The sequence below is a fragment of the Cajanus cajan genome, chromosome 2, assembly GCF_000230855.2.
Source record: "Cajanus cajan strain Asha chromosome 2, NIPB_CcT2T_4, whole genome shotgun sequence".
In the NCBI taxonomy this organism is placed as follows: domain Eukaryota; kingdom Viridiplantae; phylum Streptophyta; class Magnoliopsida; order Fabales; family Fabaceae; genus Cajanus; species Cajanus cajan.
Window position 1 is genome coordinate 66,982,209 of NC_138518.1, and position 24,635 is coordinate 67,006,843.

A 24,635-nucleotide genomic window follows, 5' to 3' on the forward strand; every position below is an offset into this window, starting at 1 on the left:
TGTATGTATTAAGTTTGTTAAACACTAATTTTTTCTTAAAAAATTTGATTTTGTTAGGTTTTGTTTTCAATATATATATATTTTTAATTTTTATCTTTAAAACCTAAACTTAAAACCTTATTTACAAAGAAAAAAAATCAATTAGTCCAAAAATCTATTAAAAAAAAAGAAAAAAAAGAAAAAAAATGGTATTGCATGTACGACTTAAACTTATGAATACTTGTTATGTTAAACAACTTTAGAAATTTGAAAGTAATTAGTTCTTTTTAGTATGGTTAGTGTAAACGATTCTGTATTATTAATTAATAAAAGAGTCAAATTTAATTAGTTTGATAAGATTGGTGAATTATTGTAAGTTGTTTGGAATCGACATTAATTTTTGTAAATAAAAAATATTGTTAATTATTAAATAACAAATATAAATGGTAAATAATTATTATTAAAGTTAATGATTACTTAGATAATAATAGATTTTTTTTCACCCTCTTTGTGATTTTCTCTGTCAATATATTATGCATATTTACTACTCTTTCTAATTTTTATTATAAAACAAAATACTGATTTTACTTGTATTAAAAATCAATTATTTACATTAAATTTTACTAATTTATTATTTTTAAAGTTTTATATTATAAATAATAATAAAAATAGTGCAAACAAAAAGTAATACATTAAATAGATGATATTTTAGAGAATATCATTAAATGAGAGCAGATAAAATTTGTTTTTATTTAAATTTTTTCTTCTTCTTTTACTTCTAATAGAGAATAGAATGAGTATTACATTAAAATAAAAATATTTTATTTTATTCTGTTTTGAGTTTCAAGTTGTAAGAGTGAGAAAAACATTACTGTACAAAAGAAAAGATATTTTTGTTGTTTCTAAGTTTTAACTCTGAAGGAGCCTTCTCTTCTCTTTCTCTTTCTGCAACCAAACCAAATTAGGGTTTCTCGATCTTAATTCTTCACTGCTCTCATCGTTTTAGGGTTTTATTCCCAACACTACACAGGTGCTCATTCTTATTATTGTCACCATTCTTTCTCTGTTTTTGTTTCGGCTGTATTCGTGCTTGTCTTTTAAAGACATCGTGTTTGGTTCGCCATTCTAGACCAGGATTGCTTCTGCCATAGTCTATTTGATATTTCCAGATGAATGAACTTAGTTTCATGCATTCATTGTTTTGTTCTTCTCATTTGTTTAGTTTGTGTTTACGCATATTTGTGCCTTTTTCGTTTGTATTTGAAGTGTTCTGCTAATCCCTTCCTGCTTTATATGATACCTTGGTGTAAAGATGTTCGCAACGGTTATTGATTGGAATCCATTGTGTTGCAGGGCTGGTTCTGATAATTTTTGTTCGTTTTGAAGAGTATTTATCGGTATCAACAGTTTTTTTTTTTTTTTTTTAAATTTATTTATGTGGGGCTACTTGTAATGGTGTTATCACGATTCTGGAAAGGAAGGGTTTTCCCTTGGAATTTTGTGGACAGCTGTTGACAACAAGAATTTGTGATTGAATATGCGAACTTCATGGGCAGATTTGGCTGCAAATTCTGCAGCTGAAAATGCAGGTACTTGGTCTTCTGCTAACAATGTGGGAACTGGTAGTACTGTAGCTCCTTCGCGGCCTGTTTATGTTCCTCCCCATCTGAGGAATCGCCAGCCATCAGCAGAATCCCCTGCTCCAACATATAGTGACCCTTCTTCAGGTTCTGCTGGCTCTAGTTCTGGTGCTGGTAATTCTGGATCCCGTTGGCCTGTACCCAGAAATGATTATCGGTCTGGGTTTGGTGGTGGTGGACGAGCAGGTGGATGGGGAAACAAAAGTAGTGGCTGGGATCGTGGCCGGGAGCGGGAAGTCAATCCTTTTGGAGACGAGGATACTGCTGAAGAAGGGGCATCTAGTGAGCAGGAGAATACAGGAATAAATTTTGATGCCTATGAAGATATTCCAGTGGAGACCAGCGGTGAAAATGTGCCCCCACCTGTGAATACATTTGCAGAGATTGACTTGGGTGAAGCACTTAATCAGAATATAAGAAGGTGCAAATACGTGAAGCCAACTCCTGTTCAGCGGCATACCATTCCAATTTCCCTCGCTGGACGTGATTTGATGGCTTGTGCGCAGACTGGTTCTGGAAAGACAGCTGCATTCTGTTTCCCGATTATCAGTGGAATTATGAGGGGCCAACCTGCGCAGAGGCCACCTCGTGGGGTGCGTACAGCACATCCGCTTGCGCTTGTTCTTTCTCCAACTAGGGAACTATCAATGCAAGTGAGTTATTGTTATTAACCTTTTATTATGGCATATTTTTAATTGGAGACGGTTCTGCAATGGAAATATATTTGAAATCTTGTAATTTGGTTTCAGATACATGAAGAGGCTAGAAAGTTTTCATACCAAACTGGGGTTAGGGTGGTTGTTGCTTATGGTGGAGCACCGATAAATCAGCAGGTTTTTGTCCCTTTTATCTCTGCTTCTCTTTATTTTTTACTTTGTTTTCTTCACAACTTGTTATGAGTCTATGGCATGATACTCTTGAAGGGAGTTTCAATTATTGTAGGCCCTTCCCACTCTGGTGTAGACTTATTGTTTCAGATTATGTAGCAAAGTTTGTGTACATTTGAGTACCAAGTTTGATTAGCATGGATGTCAAATAGGGATTTGAATTGTGAATTTGAAGACTTGGTCTCCGTCCTAATTCATGATAAATATTTAAAAATATATTATATATTGCTGACAAAGTCATAGATACTTAAAAACATAGATCTAGAAACATTGTGTGTAAAGAAACATTGGAAACATCTATGTATTGACATATTAATTTAATGTAAAACAACTCTTTATTTCACCAATATTGTGAAATATAAACTTTTAAATAAACCATAATTCAATGTATAACAGTCAAAATAAATGAATCTATGTAAGGGGGCACTTTCAAAATGGCTAGATGTCATAACACCTTTCTTTATATTTCCTTTGGAAGAAATTGACATTGTAGTTATTGACCATTACTGGGGTTGGCTTTATTCATCTGGTCAGAGCTTCAGAACAAGTCTTTGCTTGATTAGGCTTTGGTTTTGTAATTTATTTCCATAAACTTTTAATTTTGTGATTTTCAGCTTAAAAACTTACATTTTGTATTTGCATCTTTAATCAACTGTTTTGTGGGATATATATTTACAAGTAAAAAGTCTAACTGTGCATGTTAACTTGTTTATAGGTACTTTTTGTCTGTGTACTTTAAAATTTGTAGATTTTGATGTTTTGTATCAAAATTGTCATGGTAAGCTAATCTATTATCATCTACACTCTGCTATTTCATAATATGTAGGTTATGTACTAGGTGAATCAGCTTCTTGTTATTATTACTGTGAACACATTTTAGTTTGTTCATTATTTCAATCTTCTGATTATGTTGCAATTCTGTACTTGAGAAGTTTTTGCATGTCTGTGTGGGTATTGACTGGTCAAGAACTTTGTGGGTATATATTATAGCACATTTGCTGGAGGTGCAGTACCTACTATAATGAGTTCGAAACTTATCACTATAGTCTATAGATGTATACTCTTGTTGACTCTGTCCTGTTGTAATTTCTACTTTTTGGGACCAATATGGAGTCCGGATTGAACTATGGAATTTTTCCTTTAAATGATAGTAAGAACTTCTAGATTTTGGTATATACCCTAACAAGTTACATGTTCTCTAGCTGCGGGATCTTGAAAGAGGGGTGGACATACTTGTTGCAACTCCTGGGAGACTGGTAGATTTGCTGGAGAGAGCTAGAGTTTCACTGCAGATGATTCGATATCTGGCCTTAGATGAGGCAGACCGGATGCTAGATATGGGTTTTGAGCCGCAAATAAGGAAGATTGTAGAACAAATGGACATGCCTCCGCCAGGTGTCAGACAGACTATGTTGTTCAGTGCAACATTTCCAAGAGAGATACAGGTCTGATATAGTCTGTAAAACATGATTTCAGGTTAAGCGTGCTTTCATCTGGCACATGTTTTTTTAATAGGAATGTATTTTGTGAGCCTTGTCTCCAGGGCCTGAATATAGACTCCTTTGATATTTAGTCCTGGTTGGAATTTCAAGTCTATGCCCTCATCTGTTAGGGGGATGTGTTTTACTTCACGGCTTAGGTTGTTATTGCTCTGATATGCAGTTTTCTTGTGTATCTGTGAATCACATACTTGCATCCTGGGGTCTTGTTGTCAATCTCCCTCTTCCTTTGTTCTCAGAGGGTGCTTTTATAATGTTATTTTGTTGTTTACTATTTGATTTAAGTGGCTTCAGGGGTATAAATAATTCATTAATACCTATTTGTTGTGCATATTATAACTTTCATGATCTTTTTATTTTTTATGATTTCTATGCAGAGATTGGCTTCTGATTTCCTTTCAAATTATATTTTCCTGGCTGTTGGAAGAGTGGGTTCAAGTACTGATTTAATTGTCCAAAGAGTTGAGTATGTTCAAGAGTCTGACAAGAGAAGTCACCTAATGGATCTTCTTCATGCTCAGAGGGCAAATGGTGTACATGGAAAGGTACACTTACATAAAACTAAAATACAAGTGATTTTTAGAAATTAAAGTGATTTTTTCTAAAGAGTTAGCATGAGTGCAAGATGAATGCCAACAAATAGGAAGATAAGAATCCCCTTTGAGAAAACAAAAAGTAAGAATATAAGAGAACAGACAAAACATACAAAGTTACCCAGTCTCTTAACATCTGTATATGGGTAACCCCTGTAAAATGACCATGAATTTTTACGTTATTACCAAGTAGATGCCAAACACCTATACGTCTCCCAAGGAAGTTGTTCATCCATTGAATTCTCCTTAAAGATAAAAATTATGCCATAGATGTATACCCAAAGGGTTGCATAGATGGCTTATTACCACAAAATTAGGGCATACCTAGATCTCAAAAAATCCCAAATACAATAATTCTGTAAAGAAACATCTACAGAACAGTCTATACTGATTATGAGAGTTTAGAAACTTAAATTTTTAGATTATAATGAGATCAGGTGTCTTTCCTACACTCAGCTGCTATATATAATGTGTAATTTACTAGGAAAGACAAAGAAAGCAGTACATGCACAACTCTCATGTACAACTATCAATTTGGATAATCTTATACATCCGAAAAACAACTTTTCTAACATACAAAACATCACAAATCAACACATTTTCTACCACTCCCCCTCAAGCTAGAACATATATTTGATATGGACCAAGCTTGGATCATTTAAACTGAATCCAAGGTCCTCTCGAAGACTTGGTCAAAACATTTGCAAGTTGATCAACAGAGCTGATAAATTCAACATTAATTTCCTTTGACTACAACTTTTCTTGAATTAAATGACAGTCAATTTGTGTTTGGTTCTCTCGTAGAACACTGGATTAGAGGCAATGTGAAGTGCCATCTCATTATCACAATACAACTTTGTACTCTGAATTTTGCAGTAAATTAATACTTGGAACCATTGTTTGATTCACACAAGTTCACTGGTGACTACAACCATTGCCCTATATTGTGCTTCAGCACTACATCAAGAAACTACGTTTTGTTTCTTGTTCTTACAAGAAATAATATTTCCTCCAATCAATACATAATATCTAGTACTATAGGAGATCCTGCACAATCAGCATCACAAAACCTAGAAATTTGGGCATTTCCCTAGTCCTCATACAATAGTCTTGGGGCTTTTTTGATGTATGTGAGAATGCAAATCACAACATTCTAGTGATCAATATGAGGAGCCTGCATAAACTGATGAAAGTTTCACCTTGTTCTAAAGTTAACCTTTGATTTTGGTCCATAGGGCTATCAATGGGTCTACAGTCAGTCATGCTTGTCTTTTCCAGTATATCCAGATCATACTTTCTTTGTGAAATATTAAGGCCTTCCTTTGATTGAGCCACCTTATTACCCTAAGAGTATTTAAGGAAGCCAAGATCTTTGATCTGAAAGTGACTGAATAAATGCTTATTCAATTGAGAAATTTTAACATCATTTGTTGTAATAACTGTCATCAACATAGACAATTAGGTAAGCACATTTCCCAATAAAAGTATGGCAATAAAAAAAACTGAATGATATGCTCCATTAAATCCTATCCAATGCGAGTGAATTTCCCAAACAAAGTTCTTGGAGATTGTTGGAGCCCTTAAAGTGATCGATGCAATTTACTAACTATCCCACACTCCCCAAAATCCTACCCAATGTGAGTAAATTTCCCAAACCAAGTTCTTGGAGATTGTTTGAGCCCTTAAAGTGATCGACACAATTTACAAACTATCCCACACTCCCCTTGAGAAACAAACCAAAGAGGTTGCTCCATGTAAATCTCCTTCAGGTCACCATGAAGAAAGGTGTTTTTAATTATCTAACTAATGGAGAATATCATCCATAGTAAGGAAGAGCCAAGCAATAGTGATTTTGGTCACAGGAGAAAAAAGTATTATCATAATCAAGTGTCCCACTGGCCCAACTTTAATGGCATAGACTCATTTGCATCCAACTATCTTCTTCCCATGTGGAAGAGGGACCAACTCCCACGTGCCATTGTTTTCAAGAGCCTACATTTTAACAATCATGGCTTGTCGCCATCCAAGATGAGCAAGTGTTTCATTGATATTTTTAGGAATAGTAATCAAAGACAAGGATGAGACAAAGGAGAAATAAACATTAATATTTTGAACTTTGTCAGGTAATACATTTGCAAAGTTGCATTTGTATTTCTGTCTGTATTGAAGATTTATAGTGTGGATAATCTATTTTGTTTTCTAATCATGCATTTAAGAGTAAATCTTGCTAAATTATCATTTCTAATATTATTTCATGCATGATTTTGATTATGTTTTCAGCAAGCTTTGACTTTAGTTTTTGTGGAGACAAAGAAGGGAGCTGATTCCCTGGAACACTGGTTGTGTCTTAATGGTTTTCCTGCAACTACTATTCATGGTGACAGGTCACAGCAGGTTAGTCTATTGCCCAAAATAGTAAACAGCCCTCTTGTTATAAAAGGATGTCATATGGCTATAATGAATTGTGTGTAGCATAACCGTGCCATGTGAAAAATGGTGTGATGTTTAAAAATATGATACATTTCATACAATTCCAAATATCCTTCTATGGGCCACATTTTTTTCCCCTATATTTTCATTGTCTTTTGTTTGTTGTCACAGTTCTATGCCATTTTAGATGAATTCCATGTTCCCTGAATGGGTATGGTATCTCCCTATTGTGACCTGTTTCTTTTCCAGTAATTTCTTTCACTCTCCCAACTGAATTTTATCAAATCAATGCCTTTGGTTTAAAAAGTTATGTACAAATTAAGATTTACCATCTCACTTACAAAAAGGAACTATTATATCTGAAAAATGAAATTGACATTTAAAATTTAACCTATGGACATTGGTTATAGTATGTGAAGAAAATGAGCACGTCTTGGTCCTCTTAGAATATTTGCACTTGTGCTATCTATTGTATATTCTTAAGTGGGCCCTCCCTCATTTAGCACCAGTTGCTTTAATAAACATATGTTGCTTAAAATTGAGGGAGAGAATGTCCCTTTAAAATATTTATTTATTTTAGCATCCAATCCTTAAATTTTGAAACAAAAGTGATAAAGATGCCCTAAGCACAATTGTGGAGAAGGAAAACTATCTAAATTCTAAAAAAATCTAGGAAGAACATCCAACGTGGCTCTCTCACTGCCGGAACAGAGAAGCAAGAGAGAATGTGAGAAATGAGAACAGAGAAGGGAAGATTGGTAATGTGTTAACTGTTAAGTTACTTTTACATGAACACAGGACAAGAACCCTTCACAGCCAATGAAGTTGGTTTGAGCAATTTGTTCTTTGATTTATTTAGGGGGATGACTTGAAGCAACTAACAAATGGGGTTGCATCATTTTCCCATTAGCCATAGTGGCATGAACTATTTCGTTATGATTCTCCTGCAATTTTATTGAATCCCAATGTTCTTTCTGCTGCATTGTTTTGAATATTCTTTCAACTCTAATACAAAGCAAAAAATCTTGAGTCTTGTAAATTCGCAAGTCAATCATTTGAAGCACAGTCATCAAGTGGTTATTCTGTTATAGGCCATGTTATTAGGTTTATAACGATGCTGCTGTTTTGGACATCCTTTTATTTTGGCCACACATTTTTGCAGTCATTATCTGATGTATCATTATATGGTCTGTTTGTTCATAGTTGGAGCTTACAAATATTCTTATGTTATTTTTTGTGCCGGATTGCTCTTTATTAGGGTTCTGGATTCTTGGAATATTTTGCTTGGTAGTTATTGTTATGAAATTGCAATTCAACTTGTTGCACACATTATACTTTAACACTTTTACTTCATAGCATTTGCTAACTTGTTGATTTTGAACTGTATATCAATGTTATTGGTTGTGTTTATTCTTATTTGTCTTACTTTGTTCATATCAATTTTGAAATACCTGCAGGAAAGAGAATTAGCATTGAGGTCATTTAAAAGTGGCAACACCCCCATATTGGTTGCCACTGATGTTGCTGCACGTGGTCTTGATATTCCTCATGTTGCTCATGTGGTCAACTTTGACCTGCCAAATGATATTGACGATTATGTACATCGCATTGGAAGAACAGGTCGAGCTGGAAAGAAAGGCCTCGCTACAGCATTCTTTAATGATAACAATTCATCACTAGCTAGAGCTTTAGCAGATCTGATGCATGAAGCGAATCAAGAAGTTCCTGCTTGGCTCTCACGGTATGCTGCTCGATCTTCTTTTGGTGGAGGGAGGAACCGCCGATCAGGTGGTCGATTTGGTAGTCGCGACTTTCGAAGAGAGGGTTCTTTCAATAGAGGTTCCTCAGATTACTACAGTGCAGGAAACAGCAGTGGTGGTTATGGAGGCTCTGGTGGGTATGCTGGTGGAGGGTATGGTCCTGGGGTCACTAGTGCATGGGACTGACTTTCTTCTTTTCATACATTACATACCATCTTAGTTATAGGTGCGGATACACACCTGCAGGATGATTTTCTCCCCTCTTGTTTTTATGGTCTTCAATTTATTTTCTTGTGTTTTAAACCATCATCATTTTGTACTATTTACGGTGCTAATCATTGTGGGGGGGATGAGGTTTGTGTATGTGGTCGAGTTGCCACATCAATAAAAATTGTGTAATGTTAGGTATTGGTGATTACTAACATATTAGGAGTTTCTGTCGACAACATTTTGTCCCCTTCATGTTGGGTGGTAATTTTGGTGGGAGACTGGTTGTAGATTATGCAAGGGGAGAAATCGAGCATTTTGTTATAGCTGATCATGGTTTCCCAAGCATGCTCTTTTCCAGTTTCAACCCAATTTATGTTGGAATTTAATATTTCCCTGCTTTGATGGGCAAAGATTTTTGTAATATTATAGTGGTGACTGAAATGAACAAAAGTTCCCACCAATGCTTTCAATTGAACATACCCTGTATGTTTGAGTGACGAGTTTGGTAACATGTGCATTGTGTTTGAATCTTATATATCTAGGTAGAGTTTAACTTAGATCAAGGGCAAGGTTATCTTATTACATTCTACACTTGAGCGTTTGCCAAATTATCAAAGAATGTGTACTTGTACACTGACCCCTTTTAGTTAAATTATTGTTATAGCCTTTAGAAGGGAGGATGCCTGCCATTGTTTCAGTGTGTACTTCCTATCCCTTACACAGTCAATACCATTAGCACGGTTCCATATGTTCTGTGAGTTCGTGGCAATTTGTAGGTATACTGGGCCAGATTTTGCTTCCGATACATCCTTTTAGTATCTCTAATTTAAGAACGAATGGTGTCTCAGTTTGATTATTCATCTTCGGTGATGCTCGTATTATATCCTTGTATGTACCTGATAAAAAGAATGTGGTTCTTTTTCCAACAGTTTGACATTGTGAATTGTTATATTGATTTTAGGTGTTAGCCCAACTGTATTTGTATTTCAAAGACTACATTTATTATAAATCGCATTACTTTTGTCTTGTCTATTCAATATAGCTTTAGGTCGTTGAAGAAGTGGACCGGCCTTGTATACCCAAATTGATCAAGTCAATAATTCCATTTAAAATACAAATATTACGTATAGAACGGGACCCTTGTTTATAAATATGTGGATGTGATTTACTATAGGAGACCTATAATGGTGAATAAGTCTTCATAAATAGAAAGATCTATTCTAATCTAAGTGGACTAAGATAGGGTTTGCTTTCCTTATTGAACCCCGAGACGTTTGAAAAATTTTAAGTACATAGAGGATTTTGTCTCCTTTTCAATATGCATCCTTTTATCCAAGTAATTTTATGATGACATGTTATATGTTATTTATTTATTTTAATTTTTAAAATACGATGTTTATCATTTAAGATATATAGCTTTTTGAAATGGTATTTTAAATTCAAAATTCCTCTCAATTAAGACTGTTCATTAAATAAAAATTGCCAGCCTAACAAATCAAACCAAACTAATTAAATTGCTTCATTTTCTTTACACAATTAGGTCTAACTCGAACGAAACTTTTTGTCATTAAATGTAATATCTATTAGTTCAATTCTTAGATTTATATTCTTTAAAACTGAAATAATCAAAATTAAATTGTCCTTTATTATTATTATTATTATTATTATTATTATTATTATTATATGTATATTTTTCTCTAAAATATGATAAATCTTCATCTCCTCAATAAATATAACCTAATTAAAATTCTAATTTCAGATATTTTTATTAACCTTCCTGAAATGATTTTAGTATTTTATGAACCAATTTATTATTTCTTAGGTTAATTTGGTTTGAATTTATTACTTTGCTCTAAATTCAAACTGAATGAACCCAACTAATTTTAAAATTTTAATTAAAATACATTGATAATGTAAATGTGTTTTATATCATTATTAAAATTACAAACTGTCTTGTTAAAGAAATTTATTGAGTTGTATCATAACACTTTTAAAATTATACCTAAAATATTAGATATTGTAGGATCGATTAACAGTATAATTGTACTAATAATATTTAAAATTTAAACTCTTAGTTTTACTTTTAGTCCATTCAAATATTTTTCCTCCAAAACTCGTCCCGTGTAGAGCCTCGGTATCCGAAACACCAACCTCGCGGTGAGTTAAAGAAAATGTTAAAAGCCCAAATCAAACGTGTTAAAGAAAAAGACAAAAAAGGTGTTCGAAGGAGGCATGTGATGGCCAATCTTCACAATTCCACAAATGGATGATATTTCTGCGATCAATAAATCGAAAAAAAGAAAACCCTTGAATTGATTGACCTCTCTCTCTCTCTCTCTTCTTTGCGTTGCTTTGACCCATGAACTGCAACACATTTATTAAAGAGGACCATCGTCACAAGCGATGTGTCCTCTTAGGACAGTTATACAATTTTTATTAAATTCCACATTTTCATACAACTCCGTTTAACATTAAAATAACAAAACACTCATTTAATTCCCCAAATCCCCAAGAGAGAAACTCACAATTTTTGTGAAGCTAAGCTTGTGGTTTTCTCAACCAAAGGTAAGTAAGAGAGAGAGAAGGTGCTCCTCACCTCACCACTTTTTTCTTCTTCCTTCCAAACAAGAATGACCCATTTCCATGTTTTTCATTCTTTTGCAGTTACTGTGGTAAAAACACAAGCTTTTCTCTTCTGCTCGCTGGATCGGGTTCCGAGAATTGAAGGGTAGGTTCGAAAGGTGTTGTGTTGATCTGCGCCAAGATGCTTAATTTGCGTTAAAAAATCCATTCTTATGCGAGACTCGACTTCGGAGATGAACCAGTTAGTTGAAAGCTCTGCGAATACTCAAAGGGTCTCTAGAGTTCAAGCTCCACTGGTGAGAGTCTAATTGACTCCAATTCTTCTTGTCATTTTAGTTCTGTTGTTTTGAATCGGATAAATTTTCCCTATTTTTTTAGTTTCAGTTTTTTTTTTTTTTTTTTTTTTTTTTTTTTGTGCTTGAGGTTTTGCTCATCATTATTTGCTTGTGTTTTGGAAGAGAGGCAAAGGACTAAGTTGATTGTAGGTTGTAACTTCAGTCAATTGGGTAGGCTATAAACCTTAGAGTTCGGAAATGGGAAGAAGCTCTCTTTTATTTCTATGGCTCTTATTTCTGACCAAGTCAAAATTAGATCTCACAAGTCTCTTGCTGCCTCAACATGCATTATGGGTAATGGGTTGGCTTCCTAGATTCTATTCCTACCTAAACATGATGTACTAGACTAGAAAGTTTGCGCAGCTAGCATTTACGTGTGTCAACCTGCATCTTCCATACTACACACCTTTGACTGGGAATGCTTCTATTTTTTTTTTGGCACCTAAAGGGCTATTTTTTTTGGGGGGTGGGGGGTGGGGGTTGCTCCATTCCAAGGTCAGGGTATATCACAAGTTCATTGAGCGCAAGACCTTTTAGTTGAACACAATTTGATCTTGCTAATTACGAGTTGTACTTAGTTAGTCTTTTACATATGATATGGGGAATGTTGACCTCCTTACTCCACACCCTTGACAGAAAATGTTACCAACAAGGAGGATTTTCTTTGTTTGCCTTCTCAGGCATGTATTGGGTTTGAAGCTTAAGCATGTGTAGGCACCAACATGAGAATTGAGGATTCATTCCCTCATATTTTTTAGGGGTTGGGGTATTTTCTCTAATATTTTGTTAGTTTATTAAGTTTTCCTTTTACCTTTTTCTCCATGATTATCCATTAAAAGCTATCAGCTTATGTGCATAAGATACAAATTGAATTCATGGTTTATAAGTCAACCTTTTTCCTGAGCATACTATTGCTGCAAATTCTTCTTCTCATCAATATCATTGTCAGGGGTCCTAGTCTTGCTCTACCTTGAGCTAATTGTCTTTTAAGAATGGGTTTTGGAAAGGTTTAATACCCTTTTCATCCTTATAGATATAGATGATAGAGACTAAAAAGGAACAAAAATGGTATATATAAGGACTAAAATGGAATGTTTTTAACTGTAAGGACTGAAAGGTAAAGTTTGTAAAACTATAGGGACTAAAAGGAAACAAAAACAGTATGTATAAAGACTAATAGGAAATATTTTTAATTACAGAGACGAAAAGGTAATGTTCATGAAATTATATGACAAAAAGGGTAATTAAACAGCTTTGGAAATGTTCAGTTATCATAACTCTTGTATAGAGTTCTGCGTACTACTATCTTCATAATATTTTCCTGAGCTTTTTAATATTTCTCCTTTATTTGTTTTCTCATCTTTGCCCTGTATGATCTAATTAATATTAGCACTCGTTATGTATCTAATCTAAAACCATGGCCCTTTTGGCACATGCTTGACATTTCCCATTTTTTTTTTTGTCTCAATTAAAAAAAATCAGCTGGGGGTAGTATCTTTGTCGAGCTTATTTAACCAATCATCCCACCTTGTCACATCCTTTATGATCCTTCCAAGTTATTGCTTGTCACTACCCTCCTTCATTCTGGAAGTGTAACATACATATGTATTACAAGTGCAGGATGTTGTTACTGAAAGAGTCCTTTCTAATGGGGCCAAAGGAGAGTTTTCATTGATTTCATTTTTTAACTAGGAATTAATTTATCAGTAACTATTTCTATAAATTCTCATTCAATTCTGTTAGGTATCTCTCAGATCATGGCTTAACACTCCTTGTTTTCCATTGAAAATTCTCTCATTTGTATTTTATATGGACGACAATGGTACACCAGACATCTTTATTTGATCTTATTTTCTGTTTGCATGGTACTGTGAGAGTCATTTGCATTTATTTTGATTCCAAAATATTGCACATATGTCCCATCTTATTTTTTTTTTTTAAATTTGATATTGGACCTAAGGATTTGAATAATAAAAAATAACAGAAGTTGAGGATAGCTAAATTGTTGTGGCATTTGTTAAATATTTTCACCAAAAAGTATGTAAAGAGCCTATGCACTCTTAAAAGTCAAACACTATTTGAATTTTTTATGGCCAATGGTGGGTTCCTGGAATGTCAATGTGCACACAAGGTTCTAACTTCCAATTCTTTATTTCTTCCAAATTGCTGCAATTTGGGAACAGACCAGAGCATGACTTGGGAGAATTAGGCTGAATGTAACATGGAGAGAGCTGTCTGTTTTCGTTTACTTTGTCATGTCTCCAAACTTCATCAGGAAGGCCCACTATTTCTACTTTTTGCGTCAGGTTAACGTAAGCACTTGTGAGGCAGAAGAACAAGTCTTTCACAGTCACAGGCATTACCAATATTATTTGTCAGTTATGTTTTTTTGTTTCAATGATGCTGAGATTTGGTAGAATGGAATGGTACACAATGTTCCCTGTCTTCATAAAAGTGATATCTTCCAAACCCTATTTAAGGGGTATGCAGCTATATGCAACTAGGTACTACGGTTGTAACATTTTAGGAAACATCATTGTTGGCCAGAATACCTTCCTATCTTTCTAAATCTCATTAGGAGTTTTGTTCGGAGCTCTTCCTTACTGGTGCATAGTATATGTTGGGAAGCTGTGTAATTTTCCTCCCTTGCACCTGCCCTTTTTCTGATATTCTTCTGACACTTTGACAAGACTACCCCTTGGCTTAAACATCCATTGCAGCATTCATAGGATTTATGTCATCCATCAGTCTGAAATGTCATAATGTAAATGGTGATTGGGGGTATCTGTATTTAGTGTTGCAACTTATTATGTCCCCAGACTTGTGTTAAAATTTGTCTAAATCCACGATATGAACTTAAGCTGTTGGGATTCTACACAAATCTGAGTTTGTGAAGGTAAATTGCGGTACATGTATGTATTAGTAGCTCCTTTTTTTTAATTAAATTATATATCAATTATTAACGAAGGCTGTATAACCTTGGTTGGTCTGATAATCACATGATGCATGTGATGGAATGCTTTACTGGTTTTTGATCTCACAGCCCCACCTGCAGCATGGAAAATTCCTTGGCTGCATTCATATATACTAATTTAAAATCTTAACACGACCTTTCTAGAATAAATAATAATTTATTGTTTGTTAAGTCAATAAATTGTTCAGTCAGTCTGGAACTTCCTTTTTCATTACTTGCAAAAAAAAAGGATTATAAGAATTGTTCAGTTCTTTGGAACCTGAAGTTGGAAACAGAAAATAACCAAAACTTATTGTGTGCATGTGTGTATGCACTTGGACATTATGCATATACATATTTTTAGTGGAATCATTTTGATACTGTTATAATTTCAACATACTAACATGGAGAATTTCACAGGTTGACTCTGTTTCTTGCTACTGTAAAGTAGATTCAGGCCTGAAAACAGTTGCTGGGGCAAGGAAATTTGTTCCAGGATCAAAGTTATGTATCCAACCTGACATAAACCCGAATGCACACAGGAGCAAAAACTCACGTAGAGAGAGAACCAGAGTTCAGCCTCCTCTCCTGCCTGGTCTTCCCGATGATCTTGCCATTGCTTGTTTGATTCGCGTGCCTCGGGTTGAGCATAGTAAACTGCGTTTGGTTTGCAAGAGATGGTATCGCCTCCTGTCTGGAAATTTCTTCTATTCACTCAGGAGAAGTCTTGGAATGGCAGAAGAATGGGTTTATGTCATCAAAAGAGACCGCGATGGAAGAATTTCATTGCATGCTTTTGACCCCATCTACCAACTATGGCAATCCCTTCCACCCGTTCCTGGGGAGTATTCTGAAGCATTGGGATTTGGCTGTGCTGTTCTTAGTGGTTGCCACCTGTACTTATTCGGCGGAAGAGATCCACTAAAGGGATCCATGAGACGTGTTATTTTCTACAATGCACGAACTAATAAGTGGCATAGAGCACCAGATATGCTGCGTAAACGCCATCTGTTTGGTTCTTGTGTAATAAATAATTGTCTCTATGTTGCTGGAGGGGAATGTGAAGGAATTCAAAGAACTCTTCGATCTGCTGAAGTCTACGACCCCAACAGGAACAGGTGGAGCTTTATCTCAGAGATGACCACAGCCATGGTGCCCTTTATTGGTGTTGTTCATAATGGAACATGGTTTTTGAAGGGACTCGGATCAAACCGCAACGTCATATGTGAATCCTATTCACAGGAAACTGATAGCTGGAGCCCAGTGACCAACGGAATGGTCAATGGTTGGCGTAATCCTAGTATCTCACTGAATGGTCAACTCTATGCACTTGATTGCCAGGATGGGTGCAAGCTCAAAGTATATGACAGAGCAACAGATTCGTGGAAGAAGTTTATTGATAGCAAGCTCCATTTAGGTAGTTCGCGCGCACTTGACGCCGCTGCTCTTGTTCCTCTTAATGGAAAGCTTTGCATTATCCGCAACAACATGAGCATCAGTCTAGTTGACGTTTCGAGTCCAAATAGACGAGTGGAAAACAATCCTCATCTTTGGGAAAACATTGCTGGAAAAGAAGGTCATGTGAGGTCTTTAGTTAGAAATTTATGGTCGACTATAGCAGGGCGTGGTGGTTTGAAGAGTCATATTGTTCACTGTCAGGTTCTTCAAGCCTGAGATCAAAACTCCTCTGATAATCTTGGCTATACAGTTAGGGAAATTGTTGGTTTTTGGAAAATCAAAAATTGAAACAGGTATATGCACTTTCCTGTGTGGGAAATAGTTTGTGCTTCATTGTAAAGATGAGGCTAATTGTTGATTTTGGCAATAGAATGAGGTCATTCCTTTACAATCATGAATAGGGAGCAGATATTGTAAATGTTGTTTCACTCTAAGGCAGTGCCTTTTCCTTTCTTTACAATATATTAGGTTTGTAAGACATGCATTTCGGATGTATATGATTTATTAGAAAACATCAAAAAAACATTTGTATCTCTGGTAAAGTTGATTATTTATTTAGGTAAGCAGGAAGAAGAGCATGTCGAATCCCATGTTGTGGCTAAAGCAGTTCCAATGCATGGTTTTGACAGTTGGTTGCTTGTGATCCAAGACTAATAGAGTCGATCGGATAAATTTTTTCACAAATTCTTGTAGAAAAGAAATAAGATGTTTTTTAAAAGTTAAAATTTGTCTATGTAATAGTTTAAGTTGTAGAATTTTTTAAAATTAACTTTTTCAAAGTATGTTTTGTAGTTTCTATGTAAGTTGATTTTGATTCAAGGAGAAGTTTTTTTTTTCTTCTTTTCTTTTCTTAACTAAAAGTGCTTGTAGATTTTTTTTTTCTTTATTTAAATGCGTTTATAGAAAATTTTATTAAAAAAACTCATAATAAGCTTGGATAAAATGTTTTCAGAAGCTAGTGTCGCTGTCAAATATAGAATCTCAATACCAATGCAAATTAGGTAAGCAAATGTCCCACAATATGAAATATTACGGTTTTGAATTTCTCATTAGGAGAGGTGTTAGTATTTTGGGTTTGACTGTATTTTGAACAAAATTGTTTCTCATGACACAAATTTATAAAAAGTAAACAAAAAAAAAATGCTTGATGCAAAACTAGTCTTGTATTCCTTGAATGTTTGCTGACATCGAAAGCAATACAAAACAAAATATTAAAAGGAACTGTGAACTTTGTGAACTAATAAAGATTTTTTCATAAATCTCAAAAATATATCTATCCCTGTTGTATTATTATTCTCAATTTTTTAAAAAAAAAAAAAAACACACTTTTTTGATGCGTGTAAAGTAAAAATCCCACTATTATTTAGCCATTGCAGTACTTCCATTCATGCACCTCTGTTGATCATATCCTGAAACCGTTTAAACGATTTTTCTCTCTCAATCTTCAACTGTTTGCGGAAGTTGCTGATGAATGCATCAGCCATTTTGTTGATGTCTTCTTTCTCATTCTCCATAACCATTTGTCTGCTCATCAATAACCTCTTACTGTCTGAACTTTCATTGCTGATCCTCTTGCTTGTGCCACTGCCAAATAACTCATTATTTCCACGATCCATTATAGAGGACAAGGTAAGACTCTATCAAATCTCAGAGAGAGAAAGATTGTGTTGTAGAATGGTTTCTTGGTTCCCAAAAGATCACTATTTATACTTGCAAACTCAGCATGTGTTAAGCATGGGCAGAAGCTATAGAAAAAACATAGAAAGTGTTGAGACTTGAAGAGAATGTTTTTATGTTTGTCTTTATGTTAAAAGAAAACTTGGCACCTATTTAATATTAGACAACTTGCCGAGGCATCATACTTTTTGAGCTATTGTTAATTCAGGTAAACTTCACTTCAAATAAAATATTTCAATGGCCACATTGTTAATTACGTTAGCTCTTCTAAAAGTTAAAATTGATCATTAATTTGTTGTTTAGATAGATTATTGACGTGTTTAAATGGGTAGCCAGAATTGACCATTGGTCAATATGTAACGAGCAAGAATATTATTAAATATTAATATGTTATTGGTTCAAGTTAATCAAACTCGAATATTTTAATTTTATATTTATAAAATAATTATATTAAAAATAGGTAGTTAAATTTTTCGAGAGAAACATCATTAATAAAATCAATTGATGTATATTTCACATTTATAACATAGTTAAAAAAAACAAATTACTATAGATTATATATAGTTAGTTATTTCTAAAGTTAAGTAGTCATATCGTTGAACCTAAATATTTTAATACCATATGTTATATTAGACACAAATTTATTTATTATTTATTAAAATTATACCTTAAAATAAAAGGAAATAATTTTTGTTGTCCAATTTGGTATTCAAGAAATATTTCCTAGGATTACATGACACGTCACGGACCAAGAATAAACCTTCCTTTAATTACCATTCAAGTTAAAAATTTCAAAGTTCTAAAGGTGAAGCAACACAGAAAGGAGGTTCATTTATAGAATGAAGCCTTTTTCTGATTCCTTTTATTCTTTCTATATTTCCTTCTTATTTATACTTTATATGTATGTTATCAAATTATATCGTATAGTATTATCATAGCCAGACTGACCATTTAATCTTTCTAGTAACAATTTTACATTCTTTTTAATTATAATAAGCTTAACATATTAAGTATTTTGCATGTTTAAAAGACACTATTGGAAAATGGAAGTTGATTTTCATACTAAAAGTATAGGTACATCATAAGATGATAATAAGAAATGATGTAACTATATGAAAGCTCACTACATTTATATGGTTCACTTATTATATAACGAAAAAATAAAATAATATACAATTAATCTACAATTATCATGTAACTAATATATAATTTCAAGCACACAATTATGTAAAGAGGGGGAAAATGTACTAGAATATTGTATATAAAACTATACACATCAAAGAGTAAATATTGTATACAAAATAGACCTTAACTATTGGTCAAGCATCTACACAAAACACTATTAGAGCAACAACTACCAAAAGAAAGTCGATCATCTCCTGCATGACCCTCCATCGCTATACAAGTCACCAACTAATCTTGGCCTACTTTTATATCAAGTATGATTACCACAGTCCAAACCACGAAAAAAACATAAGGTAAACTTGTGAAATAGAAACAACATATAAGTACAACATCAATGTCAACATGAATGACATAAACAACAACATCAACATCAACATGAATGACATAAACAACAACATCAACATCAACATGAATGACATAAACAACAACATCAACATCAACATACAACTTACAACATAAAATAACTTAACAACTTCATCTCAACCATATAATCATAACACAACAATATGCAACTAATGCGTTGTCACACATGTCAACTAAGTAGATCTCCTACAATAGGGGTGATCAGTTTAAGTGACTAGACCCACTTGAATCATAATGTTTGACCTATCGCAATTAGGTCAAGTATAGACAACTTCAAATCTCATAGAGATCCTGTTTATCAACTTAATTTGATTTATCAAGGAGGTCTAGTACTACTATTAGGATAGAACAATTTGGATATGAGTTTACCACAATATTAGTTTGCAACACTAAGTCACCTATGAGATTAACCTATTGCCTACTCTCTAAGTACTATGTTTCTCCAATACTTGGTTAGGAACTAAGTCCTCGATCTTGTACTTTATTTGATTGGTTGTTTTATATATGTACGTCTAGACCTTGCTCACACATGGATACTATATAAAACCTAGAGGAGAAAACTTAAAATTAAATAACTACTCATTGAAGCCAACTTACTTAATGAAGAGTTTCAAATGGGCTTTTGGAACACTGCAACGTATATCCACACAATGAGATATTATAACTCTAAAACAACCTTACTTTCCTCTAATTTTTATGTATCATAGCTAAGACGTGTATTTGAAACCCATGCCTACAACTTTAAAAACATAAGCAACTTTAGCAACATAAACTTATACAACTTTATCATTTACCAACTTGCAACTTTATAACCTAATCATCAACATACAACATATAAACTTACAACATATAGATTCATCATCATCCACGCAACTTACATCCTCACCATTCAACTATAAAACATTCTAATTTTTTTTTATCATACAACTTAAGCTCGACGTCACTTAAAGGATGCTCGATTCCATATAACAAACACATATCAATACTATTAATAAATATAATATTATTTTTAGTAATTGCTTTTGGCATTTACTTTTATGCAAACAGATTTTCTCTTATTTTCATTTTGTAATTTTTTTATTTTAATTTTTTATTATAAATAACTGTTTTACTTTTACAATTGTCCAAAATTGCTTAACTATTCAATTATTAACTGTTTATTCATATTCAACTTCAACTATTTTTATCCTTTATTTTATTTTTGTTTTTAAATAAATATACAAGACGTGTAATGTCTCTTTTATGATAGTATAAATAAGATAAATAATATCTACAAATACATAAATGAATTGATAGGTGATTGTTCTAACTTAACTAGAAATTTTGAATTTGAGTTTTAAATATGTAGTTATATTTAATTAATAATAATAATAATAGTAATAATAATAGTAAGAAAAGAGGGAAAAGAAGTGCAATAAAATTAACGAATGATGTAATACAGAATAAAAAAATATTTTATAAGTTATTGTAAACATTTTTCGTCATGTAAATAAAAGAGATAAATACATGTGGCGATTTTAGTGTTACGTGAAAGTTTACCATTATTAAAATTAAATGAGTAAAATATTTTACAAGCAGAGAGAACCTATTTTCATAATTTCTACCTTTTAAAGGAACTAATCTTTATTTTTTCACTGAATGATAATCTTAGTGCATGTAAATTTGTCTTGCAAGCGCACCACACAAACTAATTTAATAAATTGTGAATTTGTTACGCAAAAAAGCACCACATGCATAATATAACCTTCGTTTATGTGACCTAAGAAAAAAGAGCCCTCAAAATCAGACCAATCAATTTTTTTTATTTTATATTTTAACAAATATTTAAAATCAATAATTTTTGTCTTTATACTTTAAAAAATATCCATTCTTTACTTGTAAAATTATACACCCTTGATAAGGAAGAAAAAAGAAAAAGAAAAAGGTGAATTAGGAACATTTACGTATGAGTTTGTCCATCATTGTCATTCCAACCAAATAAAAAAGGCCGTCAACGTCATTCATCATCAATCGTAGTCATATGGAATTGGCGTAAAGAGACTTCAACTACTTACTTTTGCGATTATGAAACTGCAAAACTTGTTCAGTTATCTAAATTCAGTAAAGGTGATGATGGATTTCGTCTTCTTCAGTAATATCTCTCTTGTGATGCGAGTATTCTTCATAGAAAAACATAATTAAAAAAAAACTATTATAATGATTGGTTAAGTAATATAATTAAAAATACAAGTTAAATTTACTATGAATAAGTACCTTTATTTTTATCAATAAACAATGATAATAATTAAATTTGAATTAACCTAAATTTCCATCTGGTGTAAAAGTATGACAACTACTTAAAGATTCTCTCCATTAAAAATTTTAAATTTAATATAAAGATTTCTCCTTCATCCATTGTCTTAAATATCAAGTTATAAAGATTAACATAAAGATTTATCCCATTTTTCTTAATTTAATTTCTTGATTCTTTTAAATAGTCGTCCACTAAATTATCTCTTTTTTATTTTTAAAAAAATAATAGAGACAAGAATCGAGTATCTCTTTTTCTGTAGTCTTTATCTATATTTATATTAATAATAAAAGAAATAACTTTAATTTACTCTTAATAATTACTCATAATTTTTAATAATTACACTTGAGAGAGATATGTTATTTTCTTTTTAACACAGCCATGTCATTATATTAACGTGCCACTATTCATCTCACTAAAGGTGTTACTAATGGAATGTAATGGAGGGATCAACTTGATTGACAAACCAAGTTGAAGGCACCTTACACTCTAGAGATAAAAGTGGTGGTAAATTTCTTTTGCATTTGTTATTGCAAATTTTTACTTCATTTTTCTCACCCTTTATAAATAAGAGGCACCCAACTAATAAAAACATTTATAAATTTTTATTTTATTTTTACTCTGCGTAAATTAATTAAAACATAGCTTTTTAAAAAAATATCACTTATTGTTTATGTAAATGAAACTTTATTATATTCAAAACTCCAAGAAAAAGTCATTTTGAAAGTTGCTGACTCTCTAGTTGTTGCTAAAGCCACGCGTCCCACGAGTTCCGATATTATAAAAGATTTCTATAAGAAAAAACTTTAAAGTCAACTATTAATTTCATTGTTAATATATTATTCTCTCACCTAAATAATTTTTAAATATTAAAAATATTGTTAAGAAATCCTTCGAGTATGGGAAACCGATTATTTTCTGAATGTTGATAACATATAATCTAGGAATGAAACAGATGGGTATTCAATATTTGAGAGATTGCTTACATAATTTTATTGCTTTAGGAATTACCATTAAAAAAAGGAATAATTTGAGAACCAAATTAGTAATTTATACAAAAAATTTATCATTAATGAAATATGACTTCCTAAACTAGAAAGTACCTAACGAGCTGCGAAAATTATATAAATCACCAAAATAGTAGTCATATCTTCATCAATTCAATATGTAGGAAATAAATTACATAAATGAGTTTAAAACTATAATATAATTTAAAATTTTAAGACATTAGATAAATGAGTCTTTCTCACTTATATATTATCCAAAATGCTAAATTCTAACTAATGTGAGACTTCACTTCACAGTTGAACTTCAATACTTTTTTTCACGTGTAAATCCCTTTCATATGATTACGTTTTCTCTCAAGTGGAAGTCTTTTTTTGTCAACAAGTATTTAATAGTGGCTTACTTGCACCATCATTGTACATTGACGACACACGTCCTTCACATCTCTAAGAGACTTTTAATACAAGAAATAATCTCACTTTTGATTTCATGTCATTTCCATTCAAAATTCTACTCTTAGATCCATTCACTACCAATTTTATTAGCTAATACTCGTTTGAGTCGGTCGCCAATCATTTAGTCAAACCATTGACTTTGAATTACAACATAATCTAAAATTTTAAAATACGAAATAAATAATTTTTTATTTATATATTATTTAATATGTCAAACTCTAATCAATCTATTGAACTTCATAAGTTAGTGGATAGTGGATGTATTTATCAATCATTGCAACAATGCTTAAAATCAACCAAAATAGCTTTTTCCAAAGTTGAGGGAGACGTGTGAAATAGGACTAGCTCATTCATTCAAGACCAAAAAAATGAAACCAACATTGACGGGATTAATTCGCTTAATTTGAGGGATAAATTAACGTGATAAAAAGCATACAAGAAAAATAAAGTGCGAGAACATATTTTAATTGGGAAATGAGAAATGAGTATTAGAAACAAACAGGCGAGAAAAAAAGAAAAGGAAGAGAGTTGAAATATAGAGATCAGAGAGGAAGCAATGGAGTGCGGGAGCATCCAGGTACGTCCTGGAAATCGGCGGCAGGTAGAGTCTGCGAGAGAGCCCCGACGAAGAACTGGAGCATGCCGGAATCCTGATGGAGCGTAATTCCCGTAACGGGGAGCCAGAGGAAGAGCTTCTGGGCCTGTATGCCTGACACGTGTGAGACGGAGCCGTAGGTGAGGGTGCCCTTGATTAGGGTGTGGTAGTAGACCAATTGGTCCTCCCAGTAGACGTAGCAAGGGTCCTGGAGTTGGACGGTGAAGGCGCCATCGGAGGAGAGGGTGTAGGAGACGGCGTTGTTGGGAAGGAGACCCTTGGGAAAACCGTACTCAGGAAGAACGTCGTGGATGTCTCTGCCTGACACCCAATCTCCATGGAAAAGGATTAGGATTACAAGACTTTTCAAGAAGATTAGGCTGCGTGGGGACATCGCGTTTCCACTTCTTGGGATTTCTTCTACAACTTCTTCCTCATCCACTCTATTTAACACCTTTTTTTTTTTTTTTAAGATAAAACATTAATTTGGTCCCTTATAATAATTTTTTACTCTACGTGTATTTTAAAAATTAATTCAAAATTCATGTCGTATTAGATACGCGTCCAGAACGGTAGATAAGGGATAATATTTCATGACTATCAAATAAGGAGTCAATGATATGTTGAAAATTCACAAATCAAGTATCACTATCTACTTAGTGGTTAGTCGAATAATGTCTCAATTTAACCATGACTTTACTTGTAAAATTAATGGTGTGTTTGAATGAGAAATTTTAC

At 33.1% G+C, this 24,635-nt stretch overlaps 3 protein-coding genes across 3 annotated transcripts; 2 read left to right on the top strand and 1 right to left on the bottom strand.

Annotated features, from left to right (window-relative positions):
- The first annotated feature begins 848 nt into the window (after window positions 1–848).
- Window positions 849–9,526, top strand: LOC109791231 (DEAD-box ATP-dependent RNA helicase 37). Its single transcript, XM_020350500.3, has 7 exons — window positions 849–1,009; window positions 1,333–2,272; window positions 2,369–2,452; window positions 3,709–3,951; window positions 4,383–4,550; window positions 6,879–6,992; window positions 8,486–9,526. The coding sequence occupies exons 2-7, from the start codon at window positions 1,517–1,519 to the stop codon at window positions 8,972–8,974; spliced, it is 1,854 nt and encodes a 617-aa protein (XP_020206089.1). The 5' UTR covers window positions 849–1,009; window positions 1,333–1,516; the 3' UTR covers window positions 8,975–9,526.
- A 1,739-nt stretch (window positions 9,527–11,265) lies between these two features.
- Window positions 11,266–16,890, top strand: LOC109791233 (Galactose oxidase/kelch repeat superfamily protein). Its single transcript, XM_020350502.3, has 3 exons — window positions 11,266–11,563; window positions 11,663–11,877; window positions 15,290–16,890. The coding sequence occupies exons 2-3, from the start codon at window positions 11,794–11,796 to the stop codon at window positions 16,541–16,543; spliced, it is 1,338 nt and encodes a 445-aa protein (XP_020206091.1). The 5' UTR covers window positions 11,266–11,563; window positions 11,663–11,793; the 3' UTR covers window positions 16,544–16,890.
- Window positions 16,891–23,631: 6,741 nt separating this feature from the next.
- LOC109791237 (DUF538 family protein, putative (Protein of unknown function, DUF538)) lies at window positions 23,632–24,337 on the bottom strand. The gene has a single exon (XM_020350505.3). The coding sequence runs from the start codon at window positions 24,289–24,291 to the stop codon at window positions 23,845–23,847; it is 447 nt and encodes a 148-aa protein (XP_020206094.1). The 5' UTR covers window positions 24,292–24,337; the 3' UTR covers window positions 23,632–23,844.
- Between the last annotated feature and the right edge of the window lie 298 nt (window positions 24,338–24,635).

Coding starts and splice junctions, on each gene's coding strand:
- LOC109791237 (XM_020350505.3), bottom strand. CDS start 24,291: ATGTCCCCACGCAGCCTAATCTTCTTGAAAAGTCTTGTAATCCTAATC.
- LOC109791233 (XM_020350502.3), top strand. CDS start 11,794: ATGCGAGACTCGACTTCGGAGATGAACCAGTTAGTTGAAAGCTCTGCG. Junction 11,878..15,289: donor CTAGAGTTCAAGCTCCACTG/GTGAGAGTCTAA, acceptor AGAATTTCACAG/GTTGACTCTGTTTCTTGCTA.
- LOC109791231 (XM_020350500.3), top strand. CDS start 1,517: ATGCGAACTTCATGGGCAGATTTGGCTGCAAATTCTGCAGCTGAAAAT. Junction 2,453..3,708: donor GAGCACCGATAAATCAGCAG/GTTTTTGTCCCT, acceptor CATGTTCTCTAG/CTGCGGGATCTTGAAAGAGG. Junction 3,952..4,382: donor CATTTCCAAGAGAGATACAG/GTCTGATATAGT, acceptor ATTTCTATGCAG/AGATTGGCTTCTGATTTCCT.